The sequence below is a fragment of the Bombus pascuorum genome, chromosome 6, assembly GCF_905332965.1.
Source record: "Bombus pascuorum chromosome 6, iyBomPasc1.1, whole genome shotgun sequence".
NCBI classification, from domain to species: domain Eukaryota; kingdom Metazoa; phylum Arthropoda; class Insecta; order Hymenoptera; family Apidae; genus Bombus; species Bombus pascuorum.
This window is the reverse complement of record NC_083493.1, coordinates 290,820-316,537: the sequence shown is the minus strand read 5'-3', so window position 1 is coordinate 316,537 and position 25,718 is coordinate 290,820. Positions and strand designations below refer to the sequence as shown.

Below are 25,718 nucleotides of genomic sequence, written 5' to 3'. Positions count from 1 at the left end.
TCTCGTGGATACGTGTAAACATTAAATGGGCTAGGTTATTTCTTCGATCGCTATCTTGAAGTATGAAGATATCTTGGTTTACTAAACAGTTTAATTTGACACGATATTCGATCAATGGCCAGTATTAAATCCGCCTAGAAAAAGACGCGAAACTTTCTCCTGGGATGCTAATTAACTCATTTCTCATCACTCGCAGCACGTTAACTTTGGCTCTCATTAAGCGATGATCGATTGACTGCCGAGTGTCTACGGGAATTGAACGACATAAATATCGTACGGAGCAGTTCCACTCTTGTGCAAATTGTCTTGTTCACTGTTAAGCATCAGAGATAGAAACAATCTTAACGATCCTTTCCTCCGTTCGTTATTAATGCACCGAGTAATTACGCACAAGCGAATTCTTGTGTTTTGCAATTATGTATTTAAATTGATTAGAAACTTGTAATACTGGTCGCGTGAGTGTGTTGCTGTAACGCCGGACACTTGATTATTAGAGTTAATTAAAAAATAGATACAAAACGAATAATGAAGTATGTTTTGTTTACTGTTGCATATTCGGTATATATATTTTTATTCTTTTTTATTAATTCTGCATTATAATAAACTAACAACGATACCCGATTACTATTCGATTGTCCTCAATTATTAAATTTCACACCTATCTATTGGCAAGATATCTCGCGACACGACACGTTCACACGATGCTACGGACAAGATATCTCATGCATTTTGTTTATTAAGACATTTAATACAGAATTGTCAACGAAATTGTATTGCAAAAATCTTGTGCCTGACAAGTTAAATCACCGTAATCGTTGGCGTTATTACTCTACTGAATTCGGATCGATCGTAGTTTATCCATAGAGAGCCGTTTAATACGTTCAAATATGTGTAAGAGATCAGAGTTGTAATTTCACGGCGGACTGCACGAAACATTCAATTAATAGACCAACTTACTTATTGGATAACGCCAATTAATCTGCGATATTAGTCTGTCGCTTGTTTGCGTTTACGAGTAACTTGGCTCGCATACCATTGGGTTTATGAATCGTCGCTCAGCAGGTGGGGCTCTGGAACGATGATAACTATAGTTAGGTTCGCAGTAGATATACATATACTATATAGGTACCACATTACACATACGTGGATCTCTTATAACACCAACTACGCTGTCGATAAATCGTCGATTATATCTTTTCAAGAATAACGCTGTGAATGCAGATGCAGTTATAAAATATCAAGCCTCTTCCTCTCGCAAGTCTTCACGAAAATAACGATCTGGAATGAGTCTGGACATCGTCACAAGTTCCCTTTTTGAACAAGTCCGTAAACAGTACGCTGGTGAAACATACCGGCCGATTCGAAAATACATGCATCAACGAAAGAATCCTGTCCGAAGGTAGACAAAGCGCAGAATACGTTTAACTTAAGAGGAACGTGTCAGTTATCACTTTACACCCAACCTTTTACCCTTAGGCAACTGGCCAGCCTTACAACAGCGTCAAGTTACGTTTTCCAAACGTTCGGCACCTTCTGTCTCTCTTTTTTCTTTTTTTTTTTTTTTCAGTAAGAGTAGTTTTTATTACCTTCCATACTTCCATGCTTCCTGCGTCGCAAATTGTAAAAAATCGAAACTAACATACCAGCTCGCCGCTAACTAAAAAGTAGTTCTATATCTATATACAAATATCTATATATGTAAATAGTAGCTTTTAGGAGCTTTTTGAATATTTCAAAGGTTTTATAATAAATAAACATTTATTAAGAAACAAACAAACAAATAAACATTTATTCTTTGAGCTTTTCACTTGATTCTGCGAATACATCTACATATACATATGTATGTATAATATACGTACCCATATTTGATTTTATTCTGGTTTTACTTCAAAAATGAACATCCTACTATATTTTTTGGCAATCCCTAAAATAGGGATATTAATAGTTTAGTTGTTTAATGTTATAATATTTTTAATTTTTAAAACAAACCTGTGAATTTATCAAATCTTAAAATTTTTTCTGGTGGAAATTGAATTTTGGACGAAGAGTAAATAGTTCTATAAAGAATAGAAAGAATAATTATTACATACGCTTGATTTTATTGCATCAGCCACAAGAAGCAATAATTAAAAAAAATTAGATGATTTCACACCTTCGTTCTCCAGTTGTATCCATTTCGTGTATCAAACAGGGTTCCGTTTTTCAACGGTAAATACCATTACTTCGGGTTTCACGCGATCGTTTCGTCGCTGTAAAATGCGCAAGAATTCGGAAAGAATGTAGTGTCTTAGCACTTAGGGTTTAGAGACTTTGTTGATAACGGCGTAATCTCGGAATTGTGCACAGTCTAGAGTATACGTAGCTGTGCGAAAGACTAAAAGTCCGAGAAACCGATAAAACATGCGAGCTCGTGCATGTAGCATGTACTGCGCGCGTACCTACGTGTAACGAAACACGGATCGAACTTCGCCGATCGTAAATCACTGTTCAACCTAAACACAATGCCGCGCCGCGCCGCAACGATTCCCGAGGATCGTTTCAAATCTCCTTAGCGCAGACTGGCGTGCGTTACAACGCGTTCAGGGAGACACGGGAGACCGAGTGCAAGTCTGTGTTCTCTTCCCGTGGATACGTCCACAGGGAATAGTGCACGCGGTTACGTACAAACAAATAACGGTTCAACCAGACTGTGAGTTTGCGAAAATATTTATAGTAGGCGCCTGCTTTTATCTGTTCGTTCTAGCAACGTTATGGGCGCACGCTGATTTCGTCAGTAACTCTTCGCGAAATTCCTAGGGAATCTAGTACAGGCCATATGTGCGTTGTTTCATCGCGCATCGAAACGATTTCTTCATCGATCATATTTAATTGAAACCCAACACTCGGTCGGTTATCCCTCTATAAATCTGGTATCACTCTCAAGTATTTTCACGGTCGCAACGCGTACCTACTACCGTGCAAATCTGCGCAGCGATGTAAAGAGACACTAGGAAACGTGATGCTATTTGGAGAGCCTGCGAGAATTTTCAATTCATTTTCAATGGACGATAGTTGGGCGTGGTTAGATACGACGAGGTTTTATTTTTCGATGCACGTTACGCAAGTGGAGGGTAGATGAGCTTTTTCAAATATTTTATATAGAAGTGGTTCATCCACATTTGAAAGATACTTATCGAATAGAAATGACTAAACTTATCGAATAGATCATAATAAAATTTCACAGAATAAATAGTAACGTTGCACTATGATCGTTGCTTTTAATAAAAATAATAATGTTATACAATTATTTCATACAATTAATGTATACCTACAGAGAACTGATTCCGGTTGATATTCGCAAGAATTGATCAACGATGCCCTACTCTCGAATTTTACTTCCTTTTACAAACAAAAATAAGAATTTGATGTAAGTAGACAGCGGTGTAATATTGGACCAGAGAATGCAAGAAAATTTTATCACCCCTATGGTCACCCTTTTCAGCCAGGATAACAATTTGCCACGCGACGCCATAGATACCATAGCAGGTTCCTCGGCTATCGAGTTTCGCCCTATTACACCTTCCATACATTTATTACAGGTTCCCTCCATCTTTCACCTGCGTAGCGAACCGGTGATATGACTGACGACAGGAGACGGGCGAGACCTTCCCGAACCCTTCTCACACATCAAAGTCTCGTATTCCAGTCATTCTATACGCGTCCAATCAAAACTATGCGGCCGATGACGTCTTCATTCGTACGAGCCAGGATCCGAATCCCTCTTTTTACCTTCCTTTTTGTTGCGCGCTAATTGATCCAAAGTGGCTTCCTGAACCTCCACCTCTATGATTCCGACACTCTCACGATTGAAATAAAAGTTCAACGACACCGACGTGACATCTAGGACCGGGACAGAAGACTCATGATTAGTCACGATATTGAAAATAAAGAATTATTCGCTACGGAAAGAAATTCTATTCTCTGAAGATAAAAATAAAAGAGTAAGATATGATGTAAGGTAGATAAGTGATGTGACGTAAGTAGTAGATTGTTCATCATTTTCGATAGTTCATAGCTTTTTTTCTTGTAACTTTTTCTATATATTTTTGCCATTGACCAAGGATATTAAAATATTGTTAGAGTACAAAAGCTACTTTTCTTCACATTATTAAATGTTTCATTCGATCGAATACTAGCTTCGCTTGGCAGAGAAATAGCTTAAAAATCACTTAGACCCGTTAATTAATCATAATAACAATTGAATCTCAATATTTTTAAACAAACGATTTGTCGACCGAATCAGAAAAAAAATAAAGTTTCAATTGTACGATCTTGACACGCGTAAGTTATTGAAACGTTCTATATCTGTAACTCCCATGAAGAGTTAAATTTGTTGGTTTCGCGCTTAAAGGGTAACACGCTTTCGCATAGTACATACATCAAGTCCTTAAAGTTTAAATGCGTTTAAACTGGGAGTAACGTAAGCTATTAAGAGGTTAACCCCAGCTGCTACATATTTGCATGCAGTATCGTTCCCTTAATTATTCTTAAGTTACGACTTCGTGTCACGTACAATAGTTCTGTAACAAGAACATTTAATCGGTAACATGTTACGATTATAACATCTGAAACCATAACGAATTGAAATTGCATGTGTAGCGTGGTTTATATCGAGAAACAAACATGACGTTTTGATGTTTCGAATAAAAGGATATGAAGCGAATCAATGATTGCATATAAAAGAATTATATAGCAAAACAGTTCATTCGACTCAACCTCGTTTTGTATCATCATCCGTTAAATACAGTAATAGGATTCGCACTTAATTTTTTTATCATTTTGTTATGTAGAAATGTGTTTACCCTTGGTTACCGGAAAATTACGTGCCTCCTTCTATCGTCACTCTCTAATATTATGCGAAAGTAAAGCATAGTCTGTAACTACAAGCAGACTTTGTTTCCTTCGCACGAAAGCAGTGAAAACAGAAAAGTATTGAGTATATACATACATGTAGATACGTTGTTCCTCGTCGTCGCCGGCTGAGACCGACGCGACGATACGATCAGATACTTAACTTCGCTGTTTGAAAAAAAAATTGTCGGAGCAGCGGTGGTTGTCATTAACATTTCAGAGGAAGAATTTTTTCAGGCAAGGGAAAGAACAGCTCCGAAGAAGAAACATGCGGCCCGGCGCGGCACAGCACGCAGCGGAACGGAGCAGCGTCAGTTGCTCGCGTGGTGGCGAGCTATCAATTTAATCGTTTCTCGATGAATGGACGGATCGGTTTTCTTAAAGTGCCGGTTTCACCCGGAGAACCGCATTTCTTGACCCCCCTTTAGCCGGACGTACGGTGCAGTGTATTCTCGATTTGTGCTGCGTTCACCGTGGGTCATATATTCGTGCCGTGGCGCGCCCTTAAATTATGCGCGCAATTACGCGTACCTGCATCGCGTAAGTGCATGTCCGTACGGGTGTTGCGCGTACTCGCGCAATCGCCTAGAGAGCGGACAAAAAAACCGAGAGCGAAAGACAGAGACAGAGAGGAAAGATTGCCGAGGGAAAAGGTTGAAGAAAAGAGACTGATAGTGAATGATAGAGAGAGAAAAAGGATACATAAACGTGCGCGAAATTGCAACTTCTCTCCGTACTGTTCCCGGCAATCCTGCTTTTTTTGCGAGGTGTTAATGACGAGTAGAGTAGAAGTGGCTGTATCGGTCGGCCAAGTGCTCTCGAGTTAGCGAGATATGCTTGTGGCATGGATGAACGCGTCGCGCCGCGTCGGTTGAATGCATCAAGAGACAAATATCCTATACGGAGGATGTGTCGCTAAGCTATAATGCGTTTCGAAATGTCAACACCAATAGGTCGACGTTGAGCTTCACAGAAGTGGATTTGATGTCACTTCGTTAGTAAGAGGAAAGCGGGAACTGAGATAACTTATTTCTTTGTATTAGAATTATTTTCCTCGCTTATTACTATTCGAGGATTTCTTTGTATCGCGACACGTGTATATATTCATCGTGTTTCTACGTGAACTTTACATGAACGTAATTGATTGAGTGACGAGTTAAGTTTATTTGGCCGTTCCTTTAATTCGTATGATATGAGTATGATAAAAAGTCTGTTATTCGAACAATGTCGTCGGCAACGGGACTACTAATATAAATTAAATTCGGCAACAATTTCGTTGTGTGACCCAGTTCGGTAATGTTAATTTTCATACGATTTGGAAAAACAGAAACAGTTATCCAATGACAACACGTGAGATATTGATGACAGACGTTCCCAAAATTGACTATACTGTACTTTTTTAAATAAATAAAATTCTTAATGCTTTTAATAGTAAAGTAACAATGTAAAACGCCAAATTCACAATTTTGTTTTCTAATATAGATTGTTATATATAATAGAAAATTTGTAATTTTAATTAAAACTTTACTTAGAGGAAAATCAAAGAAAGCAATGTGAGGGATGTAGAAATAATTTCGCAAAGTATGGTTTCAAGTTCTATGTTGTTTATTAAATATCATCGCAACCTCTTTGGTATAATCTCGCATACTATTGCTTCGAAATGCGAAAGAACCGTTTCATCTTTCTCTTTATACCATTTATATCATTTTATTATATCATTTAGTGTATCATTTTATTTTACAAGGTATGCATAACATGTTACGCATCATCTTCGTTTAGTCACTTTTAAAGCATTAGGTTCTTGTTTTGTTAGTAAGTATACTGGCAGAATTAGCACTTTGCGGACTGAAGACGCGAATGCGTTAAATAACATAAAAAAATAAGTAAAAAGAAGCAATAGATGCTGTAAACGAAATGTTATGAAGGTGTTTTTACGTTACATGCTTGAATAATACGGAACGGTATCAATATATTAGATATAATATTGGTTGCTCGGAAAGTTCGTTCGTAGTAAAATAAATTTTGCTTAGTACCTTTCCTTCGGGGAAATTGTTTTCAAGCATATCATATTAAAAAACGTTACTAGAAGTATCTTTAAATGTGTTCATTGATTTTTAATAAAATATTACACTTGTTAAATGCTACTCGAAAAGTTCGTTCTGATTTTTAACTCTTTGGTCGAAATAAAAAACCATATCGAAAAATTTTTCGCTGAAAAACCTGGAAGGTTCTGGGAGGATGAAATATTCAAGTTGCGAGAAAGATGGGGAAAAGTTGTGAACAAACTGGCACCTATATAATTCAATAAATGCATATCGAATCGGAATGTAAATCGGAACGAACTTTCTGAGCGACCGTGAAAATGAATCTTTTCAATCATTCCAAACATACGCGGCAATTCAGGCTATATGCTTGTCAGAGAATACGATCCTCGAAGTATTAAATAAGACAAAAGAGTTAAGTATGTATACGATACACTTGAAGCAAAGAGAAAAATTTTAGTAAGAACTTTTCTATAATTTTTTAGCTTGTTTCCGAAAAAAACAATTTCCATCGGGTACCAACACCTTTGTTTTATATCTCTTTTGAATGCAACGTCATTCCATGGTAGTATACATTTAAAAAGTCCGTTTCATTCTTCGATGAATAGACGATATGGAAATGAACCTCGAAAGCAAAACTCGTAATCAAATTTTCGAATGCGCGCGCATTTATCGGGTGTGAATATCTTGAAGCTCTTAAATTGAATTCAAAGTGTACAGGTAAGATCGGTGTAACGTCGGAGCGTTAAAAAAAAGAAAGAACATCAAAAGTCGACGATCGATGACCGCGGTCGTCAGTAGCCGCTGGTCGAGCCAGTGGTTGGCTGTCTTAGTCTTTAAGATTTTCTTTTGGAGAACGAAAATAGCTGACGTGGCGATACTTAGTCGGCGGCGCAGCAGGTCGGGAGACGCTTTTCAGATAGAGAAGTATCTCTGACACCGGGTGTATACCACGCGTATAAATTTCAACGTGTATACAGGCGCACACATAAATCGCGCGTAACCCTCGGGGTACGCGCGTAAACTCGCGCGCGCACTGGCCGCGGCCTCGCGAGAACATAGAAGCATGCAGCCAGTTAGGGAGGAATGGAGCAGCTCGAAAGGTACCCAGAGAAGAAGAGAAAGGGAGAAAGAGCGAGAGAAAAGACGAAAGAAGAGAAGACGAAAGAAGAAGAGGGAAGAGAAGAAACAAGAGTCCTGCGTGTTCAAACAAAGGTGAGTCTGCAAGTTGCACCTCGGCTGCAGGTACTCTGTACTCCGTACTCCCCTTGTATCTCGCTACCTTTCTCTTCTTTTTCTCGACCCTTTGCGCGTCCTCTCTATGATTTTATCTTCCTTTTGCCAATGTTACACACCGCGAAGGTTACATCCGGCCGAATGTCTTGTTGCCAGGTGTATAAAGCGAACATTCTCCCGATTCTTCTCTTTCTCTTCTCCGTGTATCTTCCCCCCTCCTCTTTCTTTTTCTTCTTCCCTTTTTACGTTAACCTCGTCCTCGCGTTGCGCAATCGGCCGATCGTTGCGTTAGGAAAGGAACCAAGGTGAAAGGTGTACTTACGTTCAAATTTATAAGGAACGATCGGGCTTGCCTCAAGTGATAGATAGGATTACATTACGGTGATTAAAGAGAATGTTATCGCGCGTTAGCTAGCTTTCTATTAATCCTTGGATCGTGTACCGAGCCATGGTTCATTCCAGTTAATCCATTCTCTAACTTTTCACTGTCAATCTTATCTACGATCCGCATAAACGTTCCATTGTTTATAATTAATACTGCCTGTCGAAAAAATGATAACATAGAAGCTGGAAAGCTGTTGTCAACCGAAATATCTCTCGTACATTGATTCAGGCTGAAATTGCTAAACGTTTTTCTTTCTATTTGACGCGTCACGATGGTCGTGAGAGGGATAGGTAAATCGTCTAAAAGAGAAATTGAGTGGAACCATACATCAAGTAAAATTTTTCCATCAATATTGTCATTATTGAGAAAGATGCTGTGAAACTCTGTAATCCTGCATAAAGTATACGAATTTATACATTCTTTAATCGAAGAAAGGATACCGTGTTATGTTGCAAGAAATGTAAAAAGAATATAAAAAGAAATAGTATGTTATATATATATCGTTAATTTTTAATATCGTTGATTCGTAAGTGATTCACAAGAGTTTTAGAATATTTGAATTTAATTTAAATTAGTGTGTCTTTTTTGCGTAAGATACAGGATAAAGCTAACAGACTAATAGTAGTAATAATATAAATTAACAATATATACCATAAATTCACTTATAATCCTACGATTAATGAGGGTTAAGACCAGAAAACGTCCAAGTATTTAATGGTATTATTAGCCAAAGTATTTCTTTAATTTTATTAAAAAGATATCTTCCTTCAAAATTGATATTGGGCTTAGGATTTTGATCTTATTCAAATACTAATTCGCTCGATAGTTTTTCCTGAAGTTTATGATTATGCGAAATCTTGTATTGCGTCAGTGTATTTCGTTTTAGTCCCCTGTCAAGATTGGATAATTGGTTCAATCTGATTAGGGAGATCATTTATGACGCGGTGTGGCGCGATGTGGCGCGGCGCGGCAGCCTCCTAAACCTCTGAAAATCCTATCCCAGCATAATTTGTACAAATATTTACCAGTGCCGACTTTAGTTAATAGCTTATCCATTTACCTTGAAGTCTAGTTGTTGTCATCGATCAAAAGCTGATAGAAACTCGATATTATCAAATAATAAATAGTAGTTAAATAATTTTATTACAAACAGTGCGATCAAAGAAAGTGTTAAAAAGTACAAACAATATAAAAGCAATATTTATATTGTTTGACATAAGCACAACTCTTCGAATATTCTTTTTATAATTATTTCATTGAGTACAATAAATACAAGAACCTTAGCCAGCGTTAAAGTAAGTTTTAAGAAAAATATTTGAACGCGCTACGAAGGTAAATATTAAGAATCGTGTTGTTGCGTGCTGAAATTTGGCAAAAGTAATATAATAGCAGTAAAGTAATAAAATTGCTTTCTATGTTAATATTACAGTTATCGAACATAAAATCGGATATAATATTACCAAAGCGGTAGGTAGATAGGTAATATGTATACTGAAAATAATGGTCAATTGCTTTTTGATTCTAAAATAGCGAAAAGCTAATATATAATATGTACATACCTACATTAATTCGGATAATCAATATTCAATTTGCAAATAAAGAGCCTACCCATCTATATTATATCTTATTATTGATTTATTTATTAAACAAACACGTCGATATAAAGAGTAGGGCTTAATTTTGTATCAGTGATCAATCGAGTATTTTAGGGAAGAACGAAATTCTTTTATGATTAATGTGTTGAATAAACACGATTCATTTTAATTTCATTTCCGTTCGGAAAAACGCTGAAATATTCTATAGCAAAGGAAACAGAATCGTTTTTATGGGTCGTAAACGAAATTCGATGCTTGCGCGTAATTACATGCGTATCGTGTATTTATCTGAACAAAGGGTAACGAGGGCTGCCCGATTCGAGTGCACTTGATTTCTTTGTCTCGTTTTATCCCGTCTAGACGATCGATCATACCTACTGTACGTTTTGCTACTCTCCACAGGAAGAAACAAGTTAACCGATGCAAGAAAGAAAACTGCAAGGAATACATGTCCCTTATTACAAAAATATGTCATACCATACATATACGTCAACAAGACTTTCAACACGTGGATCGCATCAATGATCGTCGTTGATAATGAAGACTTGTTTTTAAATATATTCAATAAATTGTCAGATATTTATGAACTGTACTACATGTTGTTTTACGTAGAGTTTGGAAAACATTAACATTAATATATGCACAAATATTTGTCTTGTGCATTATTGTTAATTGATTATGTTTATAGTTATAGCGTATAATGTTATATTTATAGTTATGTACACAGCTGTCTATTAGTATTACAATACGTAAAATTATTAGGGAATTGTCAAAACTTTTAAGTTCATAATTTCGTTTGGAATTTTAGACTGTAAAGAATTCCATATGCTCGATATCATGGCTTATTATGTGTAATAAGGTTAAGTGTTCCTTCCTATGTCGTACCTCTCGATCAATATGTGAATTATTAGATTTTCTATTGTATTTATCGTTATTTGATTTCAATATGTACATATACCGTAAATGTTTCCACAAGTTAAATTGAAGTTTCACAATTTCTCGAAGAGATTTACGAAATCTCGAAACATTTTATTTAATATATGGAGAATTTATCAACATATACTTATCAATTAATTATTTGCATTTGCAAATTATCTCATTTTTGTAAAACAATAGATCGACGCATACATGCGTAAATATTGCCAGGCAAAGGTACACAAACCCTGGTATAAATGGAAGATAATATAGATATTAGAAAGAACGTATAAGAAGAAAGAACAATAAAGAAGGAAAATATGGGAATCGAAGTACAAAGCAAGTGAACAAAATATCGGTTGGAAAGAAAAGAAAGGGGGTAATACCTATGCCTGAAGAGTGGGAGGAAAAGGAGGTAGAATACTGGAAGAAAGAAATGATAGCAAAAGGCATTGAAAGATAGAGGTACAAAAAATGTAAAGGGAGTCAATAGGGAAGAGGAAGAGGGGACGTGAGAGACTAATAGTGCTGATCCCACTGCAAGCACCGCTGGTTTAAGACCCGACTAAGTGGTGGATAATGAATATGCTTACGTGTATTGAGTATGCGAGGAAAGCTTTGCACTTGATATCGGGTTCAAGCACCTTCCGACTGCTGTATACGTGTACGATACTATACCTTTTTCGTCTGTGTACTGTGGTTTTCACAAGCTTCGAGCTAAGACCATCGCCAGTAGCTGATGACAAGTCTGATGAACTAGCGAAGTATGATATTAGCACCGTTGCAATTTCGCTCTGACATTTAATTAAAATAAAATAGCAAGGTCAGAGTTTCAGTGTAAAATAATATCCATATTTTTTCCTTCGATCGACGTACGTATATGTGAATGTGACATAAAGATCAACGACATTTGAATTTTATGTACACAGTGTGTTGAATCGTATCATGAAATCGTAAGTAGAAACTCATAGAAAATAAAAAATCGGTAGATGATAAAAAATATGAATCCCACAGAGATAGTAATAAAATGAAACGTCAATAAAAAAACTGAAAATATTACAACATAAAATTCTGTATTTATATTACGTATTGATTACAAATATTTATTACGTTTTACGAATATTTTTAATTCGTAATTTGATAATTTGTCGCGTGAAAAAGATAATTCCAAACGGTGTTTTATTATCAACGTATTTTAATTAAAAAGATAGAAAGATCATATGTATATTTATTTCTTTGTACAAACGAAAAAATTTTCTAGGAACTATCAATGCATGTGACTAAATTCGTTACCTTTTTACCTATAAAATCGAAACGATTTTGTGATAAAAAAAATCGATAATTTAGAAAATTTTGGTGCGAATGACTACTCGGAGACTTGACAAAGGGCCAGTAAGGTTGCCCGAAGGGAGACCACGAATGTCTCAGTGACCGATTCTGTTTGAGAGGCAACCCTTGCTGGAGGGTGTAAAATAAACACAGGCTGAAGCTTTTGGGGTAGGATACAGTTGGAACGTATCGTTCCGGTATGGCCACGCGTATTATACAAACAGGGGAAGCCTCTAATATTACCAGCCAATGTGTGCAGTGTGCACATACAGGCTGCTTCACGAGGAGCATGACAATTCGATACTGAGCGATATCAAAACTAAAAAATAAAAAAATAAAAAAAATATAAAAGAGAGAGAGAGAGAGAGAGAGCGAGAAAGAAAGAAAAATGGAAAGAACGAAAGAATGAAAAAAGATTGTCTACGACTATTTCTCATCTTATTGTAGTAAACGTATTAATGAAATACAGTTTCTTCGTTAGGATACAATTTTATTGTTACTAGTTTTATATTAACAACTAAAAAATATATTTCATTCTTAGGAAAATTCGCTTGTATACTGTTATATGAAAATGAATCTCTAGATATTCTTTTCACGATGTTAATTGTTTATAGTTATTCTCCTTTCGTAGTTTTCGAAAGTATTGCGATAAAATACATAGGAGATTATCTGAAGAAAGTAAGAAAAAAGAGACTAGAAAGCTGAAATCAGCTTTTTAAAACAATAGAAAAAGAATGGCAGGAAACATAAAATTATTTTGCTAAAAAATTAGACGACAACATTCTTAAGAACTGCTGCCGTCGAGAAGGTAAAATAAGATATTACAAAATGTTAACTGTTTAAAATTAAATAACATATATTGTGGTAGCCATAAATCGAAGAAAAAATTGAATTTGATGCAAAAGCGAACATTATTACATATCAACTTAGAAATTTACAAAAATAGACATAAAAATATATAAGCACAATAATGCCATGTTATTCTAATTAATCTTTATCACTCGGATGCCTTAGCGTTTAGTAGCATTGCTGTCAAGAACAAGTGGTTTACCTAAATCATTCGAACACTTCATTGAGATAAACCGCACATAATTCCTGTTCGCCAAATCGCGAACCGACCTGGAAGCTTTAGCCAGGTGGTAAACGGAACGCTAAAAGTTCCCTCGGCTGCAATACGTTTTGGTGGGCTGACAATTTTAAAAGATTCCGTGCGTTCGCACGAGGTGGGCAAGCATCCACGGGTCACCTCACAACGACATTAGATACGGCTGTTAGTTCGTTGACGAGGCAACAAATTTCCCGAGCAATTCAGTGTGTGCCTGTTGGAACGAAGGGAAGGGGGAGACGGAAAAGGTGATGGGAGAGGAGGGCAGGACAGAGCAGAAAGAGGTGAACAAAACGCAGTATGGAAGGGAGAGAAGGTCGGAGAGCGAGAGAGAGAAAGCGAGCGCGAGGCTCGTCGTCGTCGCCGTCGTCGTTCGTCGCGGTGGAAATCTCTAAACGAGCAGCGGTTGCCTGACCTGACACAGTACGTAGCAGTCGACAGGGCCGTATTTTCCATGTGCTGGAAACTACCAGCGCAAAATTGAGAGGGCTCGCTGTGGGAGCCATTTGGAGTTCACTAACCGTGGAAATGGCACGAATACTCGATGCAACGTTGCGACGACGTGACGCCACGGAGCACGTGGAAAAAGGGGCGAATGCCTTTCGGAGATGCATCCCCTCTTGACTGCACTTCATTTTTCCCTCTTTTAAAATATATTCTTTCCGAGGGAAGTCGCGGCAGCCCGTTTGCGTCTCTAAGTGCCACCGATCTTACTCCTCGCTCCTGCCTTTATTTATTTGTCCTTTTCCCGGGAAGGTTTCTCTTACTTGCGTATTTTTACCAAATTCGCGTTCGAGAACGCTTTCCTAAAAGTGTACAGCTGAAATTACTGCATAGCTTAGACAGTTGTTATTTTCTAAAAACTAGTGAACGAAAAGACACACGGCTGAGGAAAGAGACTAAATGTAATTAAACGCGTTCTGAATTAACAACTCATGGTTTTAGATATGGCGCAATCGTGGCTTCCTTGTGCACACAATCAGTTGGCAGTGTCTCTGGCTCGCATATAAAACACAAGTGTCGGGCCAAGGGCTTGCGCGTGCTCTTGCCGCGAAGATAACGAACAGTCTGTATTCTCGTTAGCAGCCATGGCAGCCGTTAAGATAACAACGAGACACGACATTCACCGCGAGCCCTCGGCACGAAAAGGAGATTTAAACTCGTCTTAGGATGGTAGAACTTTCATAAATTAGTCCCCAGAGCGAAGAAGCCACCATCGACGCGGATTGCGTGGGACGCACCACGGCCGTCATTTCATTTCTCTCCTGTGAAACGTAACCTCGGGCTTTCGGTGCGAATTAAATTTACCGTGAAACAACGAGAACCAACCCCTTTCAGGAGCTAATTAACGTGCCGGTAACTGGTTTAAGGTTCGTTAAATTTTATAATGTTAATGGAATGCAGTGTCGAACATGACAACGTGAAACGCTATATGCTGAATCGACCGCTCGTAACCATAATACCGGTACATTGTCATTGAAAAAAATTTCATCGCATTCGTATTACATGCGTTGCAAAGCTCTGATTCCAGGAAACTTCCTTCCTACGGATTCTGCGATTCTACGCATGCTGCGCTTAAGTATTTTAATAAGTTGCAACTTCTTTCTAACTGAGAAATTGATCTCTGAATACGTATACGTATGTAAATATGTATTATACGAAGAGTACAATCGAGATACTCGTAGCAAAAAAAACGTATATTACATTTTTTTCACTTTTTTACTTTAAGCCGGTAGCTTGAATCGATATTATAAAAAATGATCTCTGTATGTTGACTATCGTCGAATGAAAATTGATCGGTTTTATAAAAATTTTTGTCATCAGATAGAACAATTATAAACATCTCTCGCGTATAGATAGATGTAATGAAATTCTTTGATATCGTATAAATAAATTACCGTTCGAACGAGTACGTTCCACGAAATGATAAAAGTATGAAAACAAAGCAAAGTAACCTAGAGTGCTGAGAATGAGAGTTCTGCCATTCTCTAAAACACTGATCTTGTGACGAGTCCTGTATTAGGATCTGCGGGTTGAAATGACCATGACTATACTGCTGATCATGGTCGGTTGTTAATTTAGTAAGTGCGGGGGAAGGTTTATAGTCGCGGAGGACTAGACAACAAATCCAGCGTGTTCCAATCACACGAATGGAATGTAGTACGTGAACGTATACATATTGGATGCACGATGGTGCACCATGCACCATGCACCATGCACCATGCACCATGTACCACCGTGCGAGCATGAATACGTTCCGATGTGCTTTCTTGCGTTCAGAGATCGTTATCCCCGCAATGGATTCTGGCCCTAGACAAACCGACATAGATTGAATGTCTCGAGATTGGAGCAGAGGAGCAGTGCTCGGTTGGTTGCCACTTTGTAACAGTACCGGAAAACAGATGAAATTAATAGTAATAACGGATTCATAATTGGATTCCGCTTGTGACACGAACGCACACGTCAGTGTCGATTGACAGTTTAGCTGAATGGAATCGTATCTGATCCATGTAGAGAATATTTGTACCGTGACGAAGGTAAAGTAGAAGAGATTTGGACGTTATTGGCTATCTGAATGTAGATCTTTTCTATACATAATTATTAATTACAACTAAAATTACTGTAAGGTACTTTATTTAAACTGTAGTAAAATACTCTACTGTGATTAAATTTTTTCGTAGATATAAGCTGTCATTCGGATTCTCATTTTTATATTTATGTGTTAAATTAGTTTCTATTAATACCGAGAACTATCTTGTACCTTTTTAAAAATTAGTGTGTGACCTGCCACAATGATCTATCAATGTATTCTTACATGTCTGGTCATAGAACGTAATATTTGTAGGAGGTGAACGAACGTGCCAGGAACATGCAAACGATTGCAACAAATAATCCCCGATTAATAGATCAGTGGGAACAAGCTATTTTAAATTAGCAGTGATCCATGGCTGTCGGAGAGTACTTACGTTTGCAGGCTTTACGATGTTGGATCGGTCTCGCCGGATCCCTGTAGTAACCTTCTCGACAATAGTGACAGTGTCTTCCTGCTGTAAAATGCCGGCACTGCAGACAAACGCCTCCGCTGACACGACCCGACAGCTTGTATAGTTCCATGTTGAATCTGCACTTTCTTGCGTGGAGATTGCAGTTGCACTCTGAAACAGATACACGTCCGATTAGATGACTAACCGGTCCTTCCATTTTGCTGAAGCAATTTTGCTTTCCGAAACAGTTTAACCTCGTATTACAATTAAGTGGATATTGGAACAACGCAATCGCGTTCAATTTGCAATCTCCCTAAGAGTAAATAAATGCCGACCATATTTCTGTAATATCAAATATCTTGGTAAAGGAATTAAACACGGTAAATCAACGGCAGACTGACAAAAATGGTACAATTGTTGATCTATTTTATCGGAATAAATGTCTCCAAGTGCCCTATTTATTCCATTAGGATTCCATTATTTCACGATCAATTAGTCGAAAACATAATTTATGCGTTACAAAACAACAATTTATTATTTAGAATATAGCTTGGAATTAGAATAAATGAAGTTATAAAAAATAAAAAGCATGTGTATGAATTTTTTCGGACATTCTACCTGCATCATGTATTAACAGTACTTTATATGTTATCTAGGTTAGGATACGAGGTATAACCTCTAGGTATAACACACTTTAAATGAAATCGATATATGTAGAAACACTTCGCTTTGCGAAATGTGAACGTTTTCTACTTGTAGATAAAGGTACGATACAATCAGGGGAAAAATGGCAGGATAAAACGATTATTATATCAGCGAAGAATGGATAGCACATTCAAATTTGTGTCTTTAACCCTCAATAACCAAAGTTTCCTTTACTCACGAGAGAAAAGATTATGGTTAACGACTATTTCTGACAGGACAAAGTAAAAACTACATAATAATAAGTAGATTGCAAATATTTATGCATCTATTATGAGAACATTAGATGTGTAAAAATATGTAGAGTAAATAGAAACAAACGTTTAACCACATACATAAAATACATAAAATCATTCTAATCTTTAAAAATATACATATGCAGTTACAATTTCTACAAAAAATTACGAATTAATCGTATTTCCATTTAATTTAAACATGTATAGTATTAGTATACCGAGAACGCAATGTCACAATAATGTCATCATGTTTCTTGAGAAGTTAACGAATCGGAGAAGAAATATTCTTGTGTTTATCGTAATAGTGAATTTCAAGCGTATTTATTAGAAGCAGAGAAAGAGTCGTGAACGAGATGGAGAGTGTCTTGTCTCGTATGCGTTGACAATTTTCCTTCGCTTTCTTCTTTTCCCCGATTCGCCGGAAATGTCCCGCGCGTCACGGCGCGGTGTCGCCATATCGAGAGCGACCCGTTCATTGAATTCTCGAGAACCGAACAAGAAGTATCTCCAAAAGACTCGTGCTTTCTCTACTCGAGCACGTCGTTCCGCAGTTGTTCTTCGTGACTTCTTGAAAATAACAGAATAATTGAGAGGTACCAAGCGAATAGGAAAAATAGGAGGAGAGGACAAACGGGGAAACGTCGGTAGGGAAGTTGCAATTTGAACGATTCTTCTTGCACTATTCGTATACAACCACTCGACCCAATAATCCGTGTATCGAACCAAACTGAGCGTGCCTTATTTTCCGTTTTCACGCGAGACACTATCGTTACGCGCTTCTTTCCGCTGAGCTAGCTCTTCACATCCACGTTAATGTTTCTTCACATCCGCGTTAACGCTTCTTCACACCGAAATAGATTTTTATGGTCCTGAAATTTCGCCTCATGGTCTGGATTGTCAGCCTCATTCCAGTTACGAACTACAAGCTACGAGCTACGAGCTGTGAATCGAGAAAAGATTCGGCATGTTTTATGACCGAGTTAAATAACCAACTCAGTTTTTTACACGTTACCGTATGTTAACGTACGATTCGTAATTCTTATCTTCATTCAAAAATAGATAAATATACAATTAAAAAAATGTTAAAACTATGTGATTATCGAATAAATATTTCGTTAAATTTAATTCGATCTCTTTTAACGAAGAAATGTGTTATTTACTTAACAATTAAGCATTTACTGCACAATTAACTCGGGAAGGCAGGAAAAATATTATCGTTAAGGATGCGTGGAAAAACCGAAATCCGATGCTTTACACAGGGATATATTTATCCCATTACCTACGAGATACGAGATACGGGATTCGATGTAGAGGATAAAGATAAAGGTGTAAGTGTAGGTATAAGTATAGGTATAGATATTGGTATAGTCGTTAAACGCACGTGGAATGTAGCGTGGCGGATCGATCGAATAACCTCTCGATAGTTAATAACCTTGTTCAGCCACCGTCTGAAATTTCTTGATCGATTCCTGTTATTAAGCTGTGGCTGGCCACGCTAAGGCCCCGGGTTGTTTTCGTAGAGGCAATCGCTGTAATTAGCGATTAACCGTCGTATAATCGATGTTCTACGTCTTCTGGATTTTCCTCTGCTCTTCGAAACCAACGGGGTTATGCTTTTAGCCTCGTTAAGATTTATCGACTACCCCGAAGAAAAAGATTTACAAGCTTGAATCTCGGACCATGCGAATCGAAACGCCTCGATTCTCTATTCTTTATAGCGAACTTTCCTGTTTCTCCTGCTCTTCATATTATTGCGTGCAAACGTGGCTTCAGACACATTACTTATTGCCATTAGCAAGTGTCTCCTTGTTGGCGGATATCACTTAGAATTTATCTGCTTTAGAATGTAGATACATACATGTATCATGGTTACGTTTCAGTTAGGTATTTTATTGTTCGCAACAGAATTTTTTCTGTTCTAGGCTTTATTCGATCAAAGTACGTAAGAGACAGTATTTAATTTTTTGCACGTGTTGTCAACGTGTAACAGTGCGTTTAGAAATCGAAAATATCAGATTTGTATAACTCTTTAAGACAAACAGCTGCGGTGAAGTTGCGAGGTAATTTACTTATATGCGGATTTAAGCATGTATCTTCTCTAATCGTTGTTCAACAAATTTCCGACATAGAGGGATGTAAAAATCTTTGAAGATTCTTTGAGTCTTGACTAGAATACTCAAATTATTTTAGACGTATGATTGTACACTGTAAAGCAACATTGTATAATTTAAGAATAGTTTGGTACAACAAAAACAATCTATGAACTAAAATAAACAACTGGATTTTATACGAAATAATATAAATTTAAAAACCTCTATAGCAAATCCTATATAACAAGAGCAGATGGTGTTCCGAGAAAAACAGAATTATACATATTTAATAAAGTATTATATTATTACTACTTATTTATTTAATTTGATTAAAAGTATATCCTTCGTATATGAATTTGAAATTAACAACCCGATGGTTAATCAGAAATTAAAATCGTTCTTCGACAGCTGCGGGTCCATTATGGATACGTAATAAAGATTTTCAAAGCAAAAGGTATTGTTCCTTGCAGACGTGGTACTCTCGTGATAAATTAGGTCAAACGGTGCATTGTTTCGCACTTAGATCGAGCGAATACCGCTTGGTGATTGCTTTTAGATGATAGAGCAGTAATTACAGCCATTCCCGGCATATCGCTTCTAAGGGAGGTCTATTGTCGTAAGAGACGTCGAGGACCATGGTTCCATCAAATTTCAATACGAGTCAGTTGCCTCTGCAATTAGTGATCTTAAACGCATTACGACACCTTCACATACCGCTTTTGTTGGAACAAAGAAGAGGTCGTGCGTACATTATTAGGTTGCTAATTAGTTTCAAAAATTTATATTATTAAAAAAATATAAATTAATTATATGTAATTATAGTACGTAAATATATATACAAACCAAAGAAAACTACCTTATATTTAAATGTTATATTTACTCTGTTAATATATGTATGTATTGTCATCCTGATCTATCATAACATATTTTTACCTTTCTAAAGTACCCATTTTAAATATGCATAACATTCCTTTCCGAAATTAATTGATACAAGCTACTCCATTTTAAGACTTTTCTTTTCACAAAGATTCCCAAAGAATCTTTTCACTGTTCGTTATCTCTCCATCAAACATCTTGGGTTGGGACATCTTAAAAATTATCCGGTTCTTTCTGGATCCCATTGCCTTCTTCCTCGTATGTATATGTGTCTGTGCTTATGCAAATGTGCACATATACGCGTAAAAGTTAATTAATTGAATTACACTGTCTTGTTTAAAGCAATAACGATTCTCTAATGAACGAGGAAAGGACATTCGTCCTGATAAGAGAAGATGTACGCCTTGACTTTATTCGCTCCAAACTTTTTCAAACTATGGAGGAAAACACTATAGTCGCTGACCGAAAACGGTTGTATCTCGGTCTATGGTGAAACTATACGACCCTAATCGATGCAGGAGCAAGTATTTCGAGATAACGTTTTACTTTTTCTTTAAGTTACTATATCGCCTATTATCTTTTGGTAATTTCAGAACACATGCTTTCCCACTACGGACGATTCAGTGGACTCAACAGTATCTTGGAAGAAACAATCTCAAATAAAGAGTGTTTAATGCAAGTCCTACATAATGTTATTACGATCGTGACACACACATATGTAACGTACATATATTATATAAAATATATCAAGAAATGTATGTGTATGTGTATATATGTATGTATAATATAATTATATATATATATATATAATTCATGTATAACAGAGGTAAAATCGAATCACCGCAGCACGTTCGAAATAAAGAAAATTTCTTTATTTTTATCTACGAACGTAGGAAAGCATCGTGATACATTTTCTGGTCGTTAAGTAAGCTTGAACGTGGCTCGTGATATATAATACGTATTCTCCTCTCGGTATGGAGAACCGATGTTCTTTAAGAAATGGGGTTATTTGGTTAAAATAAAACAGCCTAACGGTTCGGTTACGAAAGTTACCATGAAACGGATTCGCGGAACCTTGGCTACTGACCGCGAATGGATCGCGTAAAGTATCACGATGCACACGGCCGACACGGCCGAGAAGGGTTCGTGACCTTTCGCAGCCTTTGAAAACTCGAGTGTCTGTATCAGATCTTATCGATACAGCTGGCAATCAACGTTGAACTTCTCTGAAGCTGATGATACCTGGTTAGGTTCGGAGGACTGTCTTTGAATGCCAGAAGGATAGATCTCCTAACGTTTCGGTGTCTAGTAGCCGCTCTGTGAACTACATGATGCGTCATGTTGTCCTGGGTCTCCGCTCTCCGCTAACGAGATTAAATTTAATGGGAATCGTTTCGGTTGCCGACTAAACGAAATTCCATTCGAAACCTCTTACGATCGAACGATTCCAGGCAATTCAAATAGACGATCCAGATATTGAATTAGCTTTTCATTAGACTATCTTTTCAAACTTCTGTGAAACCTCCCGTTAAATATTAAATTTGTCTTTTTCGGTAAAGTGATAATTTTTAATTTGCTGTTAGTTCTGCGGACCTAATACATCGCGTTGAAAACGTTACTCGATTATATGTATTTCTTATATAAATCTAAACTTAAAAAGAATCGAGGATGAACTTTTAGAACTCAAAAAATGTTGCGATTTTCATAATACTATATATCTCGCTTTGTATTACATTCACCTGACATTTTAAGTAATAATATATTATAATATATATAAATATAATATATATAATATATATAAATGGAATATATGTAATATTAATTCATGACAAAATACAATGTTGCACTTACGATAACAATAAGAATAATAATAAAAATACGAATTACGAAGATACCAAGGTAAATCTTTTTAATTTCTGCAGATATGTGATAAGACAAATATCAAAGAATATCCAGCTAGACATTTGTTGAAGTTGAACAAACATGTTGGTCTTCGCTAAAGGCAACAGCGGCAGTGGTCCAATTTTAATTCCCGTAATCCTATAAGCCTTCTAACGTGATTTCACGCTTTCAGATCTCACGTGAGTTTCGTTACGGTGTAGTTTTAACAGACAAGTCAAGCGAACAGATTTTATTGTTTACTACATAATCTATTCTTTAAAAAAAATCATTTTTCAATTATAAACTTGTATCTTTTTATCATACGCAGTAAAAATGTATACCGTATACTCCTGAAAAAATATTCATCGTACTTTTTGTATTGCGGTGGAAAAATCTAGTTGATAAAATTCGAAATTGTTTCTTTGTTAGCATCTGAATTCTTCTAGAAGGTATATACGTATACGACCTGTTAATGAAAAACAGATAAAAATCGGATATTTCTATATTTTTCGGATATAGGTATATACGTAACCCACGCACTTTTCTTCGTGAAGCGCAAATGCATTCTACAGAATGTTTCATAAATATTTTGTAATATTTTACGATATTTTTAAAATATACCGATATTTAGGTATTATCGATTTATTTTAACATTTCTCAATATATTTTATAATAATTCCGAGAAAACTCAACCCAATTCTGTAGCATACAAATTCTGTAGCACGAAATAATAATTTATATTACAATTTCCAAAAAATTATTGAAATGATTTGATGTACATATATCTATAAACGGTACAAAATAGGAAAATAAAATTTACTTTCTTATGTAATAAATGCCGGAAAGTCTGAAATATCTTCGATAAAATTATTATTTAATTTCGGAACTCTCAGTCAGTCTCAAAAAATCAGTTGCGTAAATCCCGGTCAATAATTACATTTCTAAAGGCAGTTTCCACACGCACGTATTATAATACATACATGCATAAGTTATACGATATTCTGAAATTGGTTCGCACACTTTCATCGCCTATCATTATATATTTCCTCTTCATTAAGAGGAAATAATCTCAAGTCTGATTGAATCTCTTATTTAATGTTACATATTTTTTCCTTGTACTTTTTTTGTGAAATATAACTTAAAATTAAAAATAATGGATCTTGGATCTTGCTTAAGATAACAAACCACATTTGAAACTTTCATAACTCCTTATTCATGCTCATCATGCTAACCAAACTAAAATAATAATCGCGACATCCTTCAAATCTTTTTAAAATTTCGGTAACAGACCAATAAATAGTACTTCTAAAATGATCACTGACTCAAGCGGAACGATATTATGGTGACAATAAAAATAAATCTTTCTTTACTTGTTACTAAATTTAACCAAACAATCTCATATGTACAGTCAGTTACAAAAAATTCATTGCAAAATTACAAAAATACATTACAGAAACAAAAACGGTAGGTACGATTATCTTTTTGATATAAAATGTTGTTTTATAGTGAATAACTAAAGTTGCTAAAGATACGTTTCTAGAAATTGTTAAACTTGTAAACTTAAACTTGTAAAACAAAATTAATGAACGTTATTAAACTTGTTAAGAAGAAAGGTAATAAATACAAAATATAACGTTACAAATGTAACGTAAAAGTAAATACATCTATTTATATTTACATGAAAACATAACAAAGAATGGAGATACGTTATTACGTATACTAAGACCTTATAAGCCTTCCCATTGGTACTTTCTATATTTAACAGTTAACAACCATCTCGGAATTGATGAAATTAGAGATTTTGGGAATTGTTTGACATATCGTGGTGGACAAACCATATCTTGTAGATTTATGAATAATAATAAAGCATGTAATTTTTAAGATCTGCAAAAAATGTTGAAAATGCTGGCGACCGAACTGCATACACAGGAGTATCTCCGAATTAAATTTTCGTGCACGCTTTCTAATATACTTTCCGCTTTTAGTTCTTCGAACGCCGAAATGATCCTCGCTTTTGCTTGTGGAAGACTTGTGTTGTATTCGGAATAAATTCTTGATTTAATATGTACATTTCTACATAAATGGATAAAGTAAATAATATTTTGTATCGAGAGCCGTTTGACAAGTCATAGTAAAGTGCATGCGTACTCGAAGGAAATTCAAAGTCGATTTTTTCGAAAACGAAACCTCAAATAAAAGAAATTTATTCCGTATATTCGATTTATTTTCTCATGTACAATCACATCCTCCAGATTGTACCATCAATATTGGGATACCCTGTATAATTGGTACAGCTCACTGTGTAATAATAACTTTTTAACAATTCAAACGGTCTGTTTATACTTTTTTGGAACGTCGATTGACATATCCAACAATCTGATTCGAAAACTTAAACTTTTTCGAATGCCAAGAGCTTGTCAATCGTATTTACATTTATAGAAACTAGAATTTCAATTACATCGAGTGAATCGTGTATTAGTGGCGAATCGCGTATTCAGCAGTGAATTCCTTCCGACAAATTCCGTCGACATAATGTCTCCATATAACACTCATCCGACAAATCGGTCGCGGAAGCTGCATCGCTGTCTATCATCGGAAAGATCAGCCATGGACAGATATAGCACGTCGACGTCGAGTAAACACGTGCCTGTATCCTGTATATTCGGGAAAGCGTAAATTTACGAGCCAATAAATTATCACGGCACGCCTATCGTGACATCGCTTGCAAAACGCTAACAAGCCGTTAACGCCGTTGCGCGGCTCTCGACGTTAATGAGCAACGGCACGCGTGAAAACGGATCTACTGAAATTTTCACGTGCCGGTCTGTTTGAGAAGAAAGAGTGCAAAATGAAAATTTCGAGGTAACATTTTCTAATCGCATCATAATAATCTATGAAACTAAACTAAAACGAGAATCGATTATATACATAATTTCGACAGCTTGTTACATTTTTATTTACCGTGAAAAAATTGTCAATTGTTTGTCATTTTTATCGTTTTACTTATATGCCAATATATTATGTTAAAATTTAAAACTATATAATTACACAAACTTGCACGATTATAATCGTACATCTATTATTTGCAAATTTCTTATATTCTTCATTTTTAAATTAGTTTTAGATTCACCGATATTATTAATATTAGAGAAACAGCTAAACCGTAAAAGTACGTACAATTTTTCACTCTCTTTAAATGCAATGTCACACAGTTAATCGAATGTCACATAATAAGTTTTGCTGTTAATAGAACGAATTTTTGGCAAGTTTTTTAAAACGTATTTTTGGCAACTCCAAAGTTTCTCGTGCTGCCGAATATCTATTTATTAACGTATTGCGATTTAAATCTTAGATTTCAGATTCTAGATTTAGTCATCGAAAAGACGTCCTTTTTTGTTTTCAATTATTATTAACGCTGGAATGCATAGGAAATCGCCATCAACTCGTCAAGG

At 36.1% G+C, this 25,718-nt stretch overlaps 1 protein-coding gene across 1 annotated transcript in view; it reads right to left on the bottom strand.

Annotated features, from left to right (window-relative positions):
* The window catches only part of LOC132908332 (netrin-B-like), a 111,973-nt gene that overhangs the window by 34,540 nt on the left and 51,715 nt on the right, over positions 1 to 25,718 (bottom strand). The window contains exon 2 of the mRNA XM_060962271.1: positions 16,464 to 16,652. Coding sequence (XP_060818254.1) covers positions 16,464 to 16,652 — 189 coding nt within the window. The remainder of the gene's footprint in view (positions 1 to 16,463; positions 16,653 to 25,718) is intronic.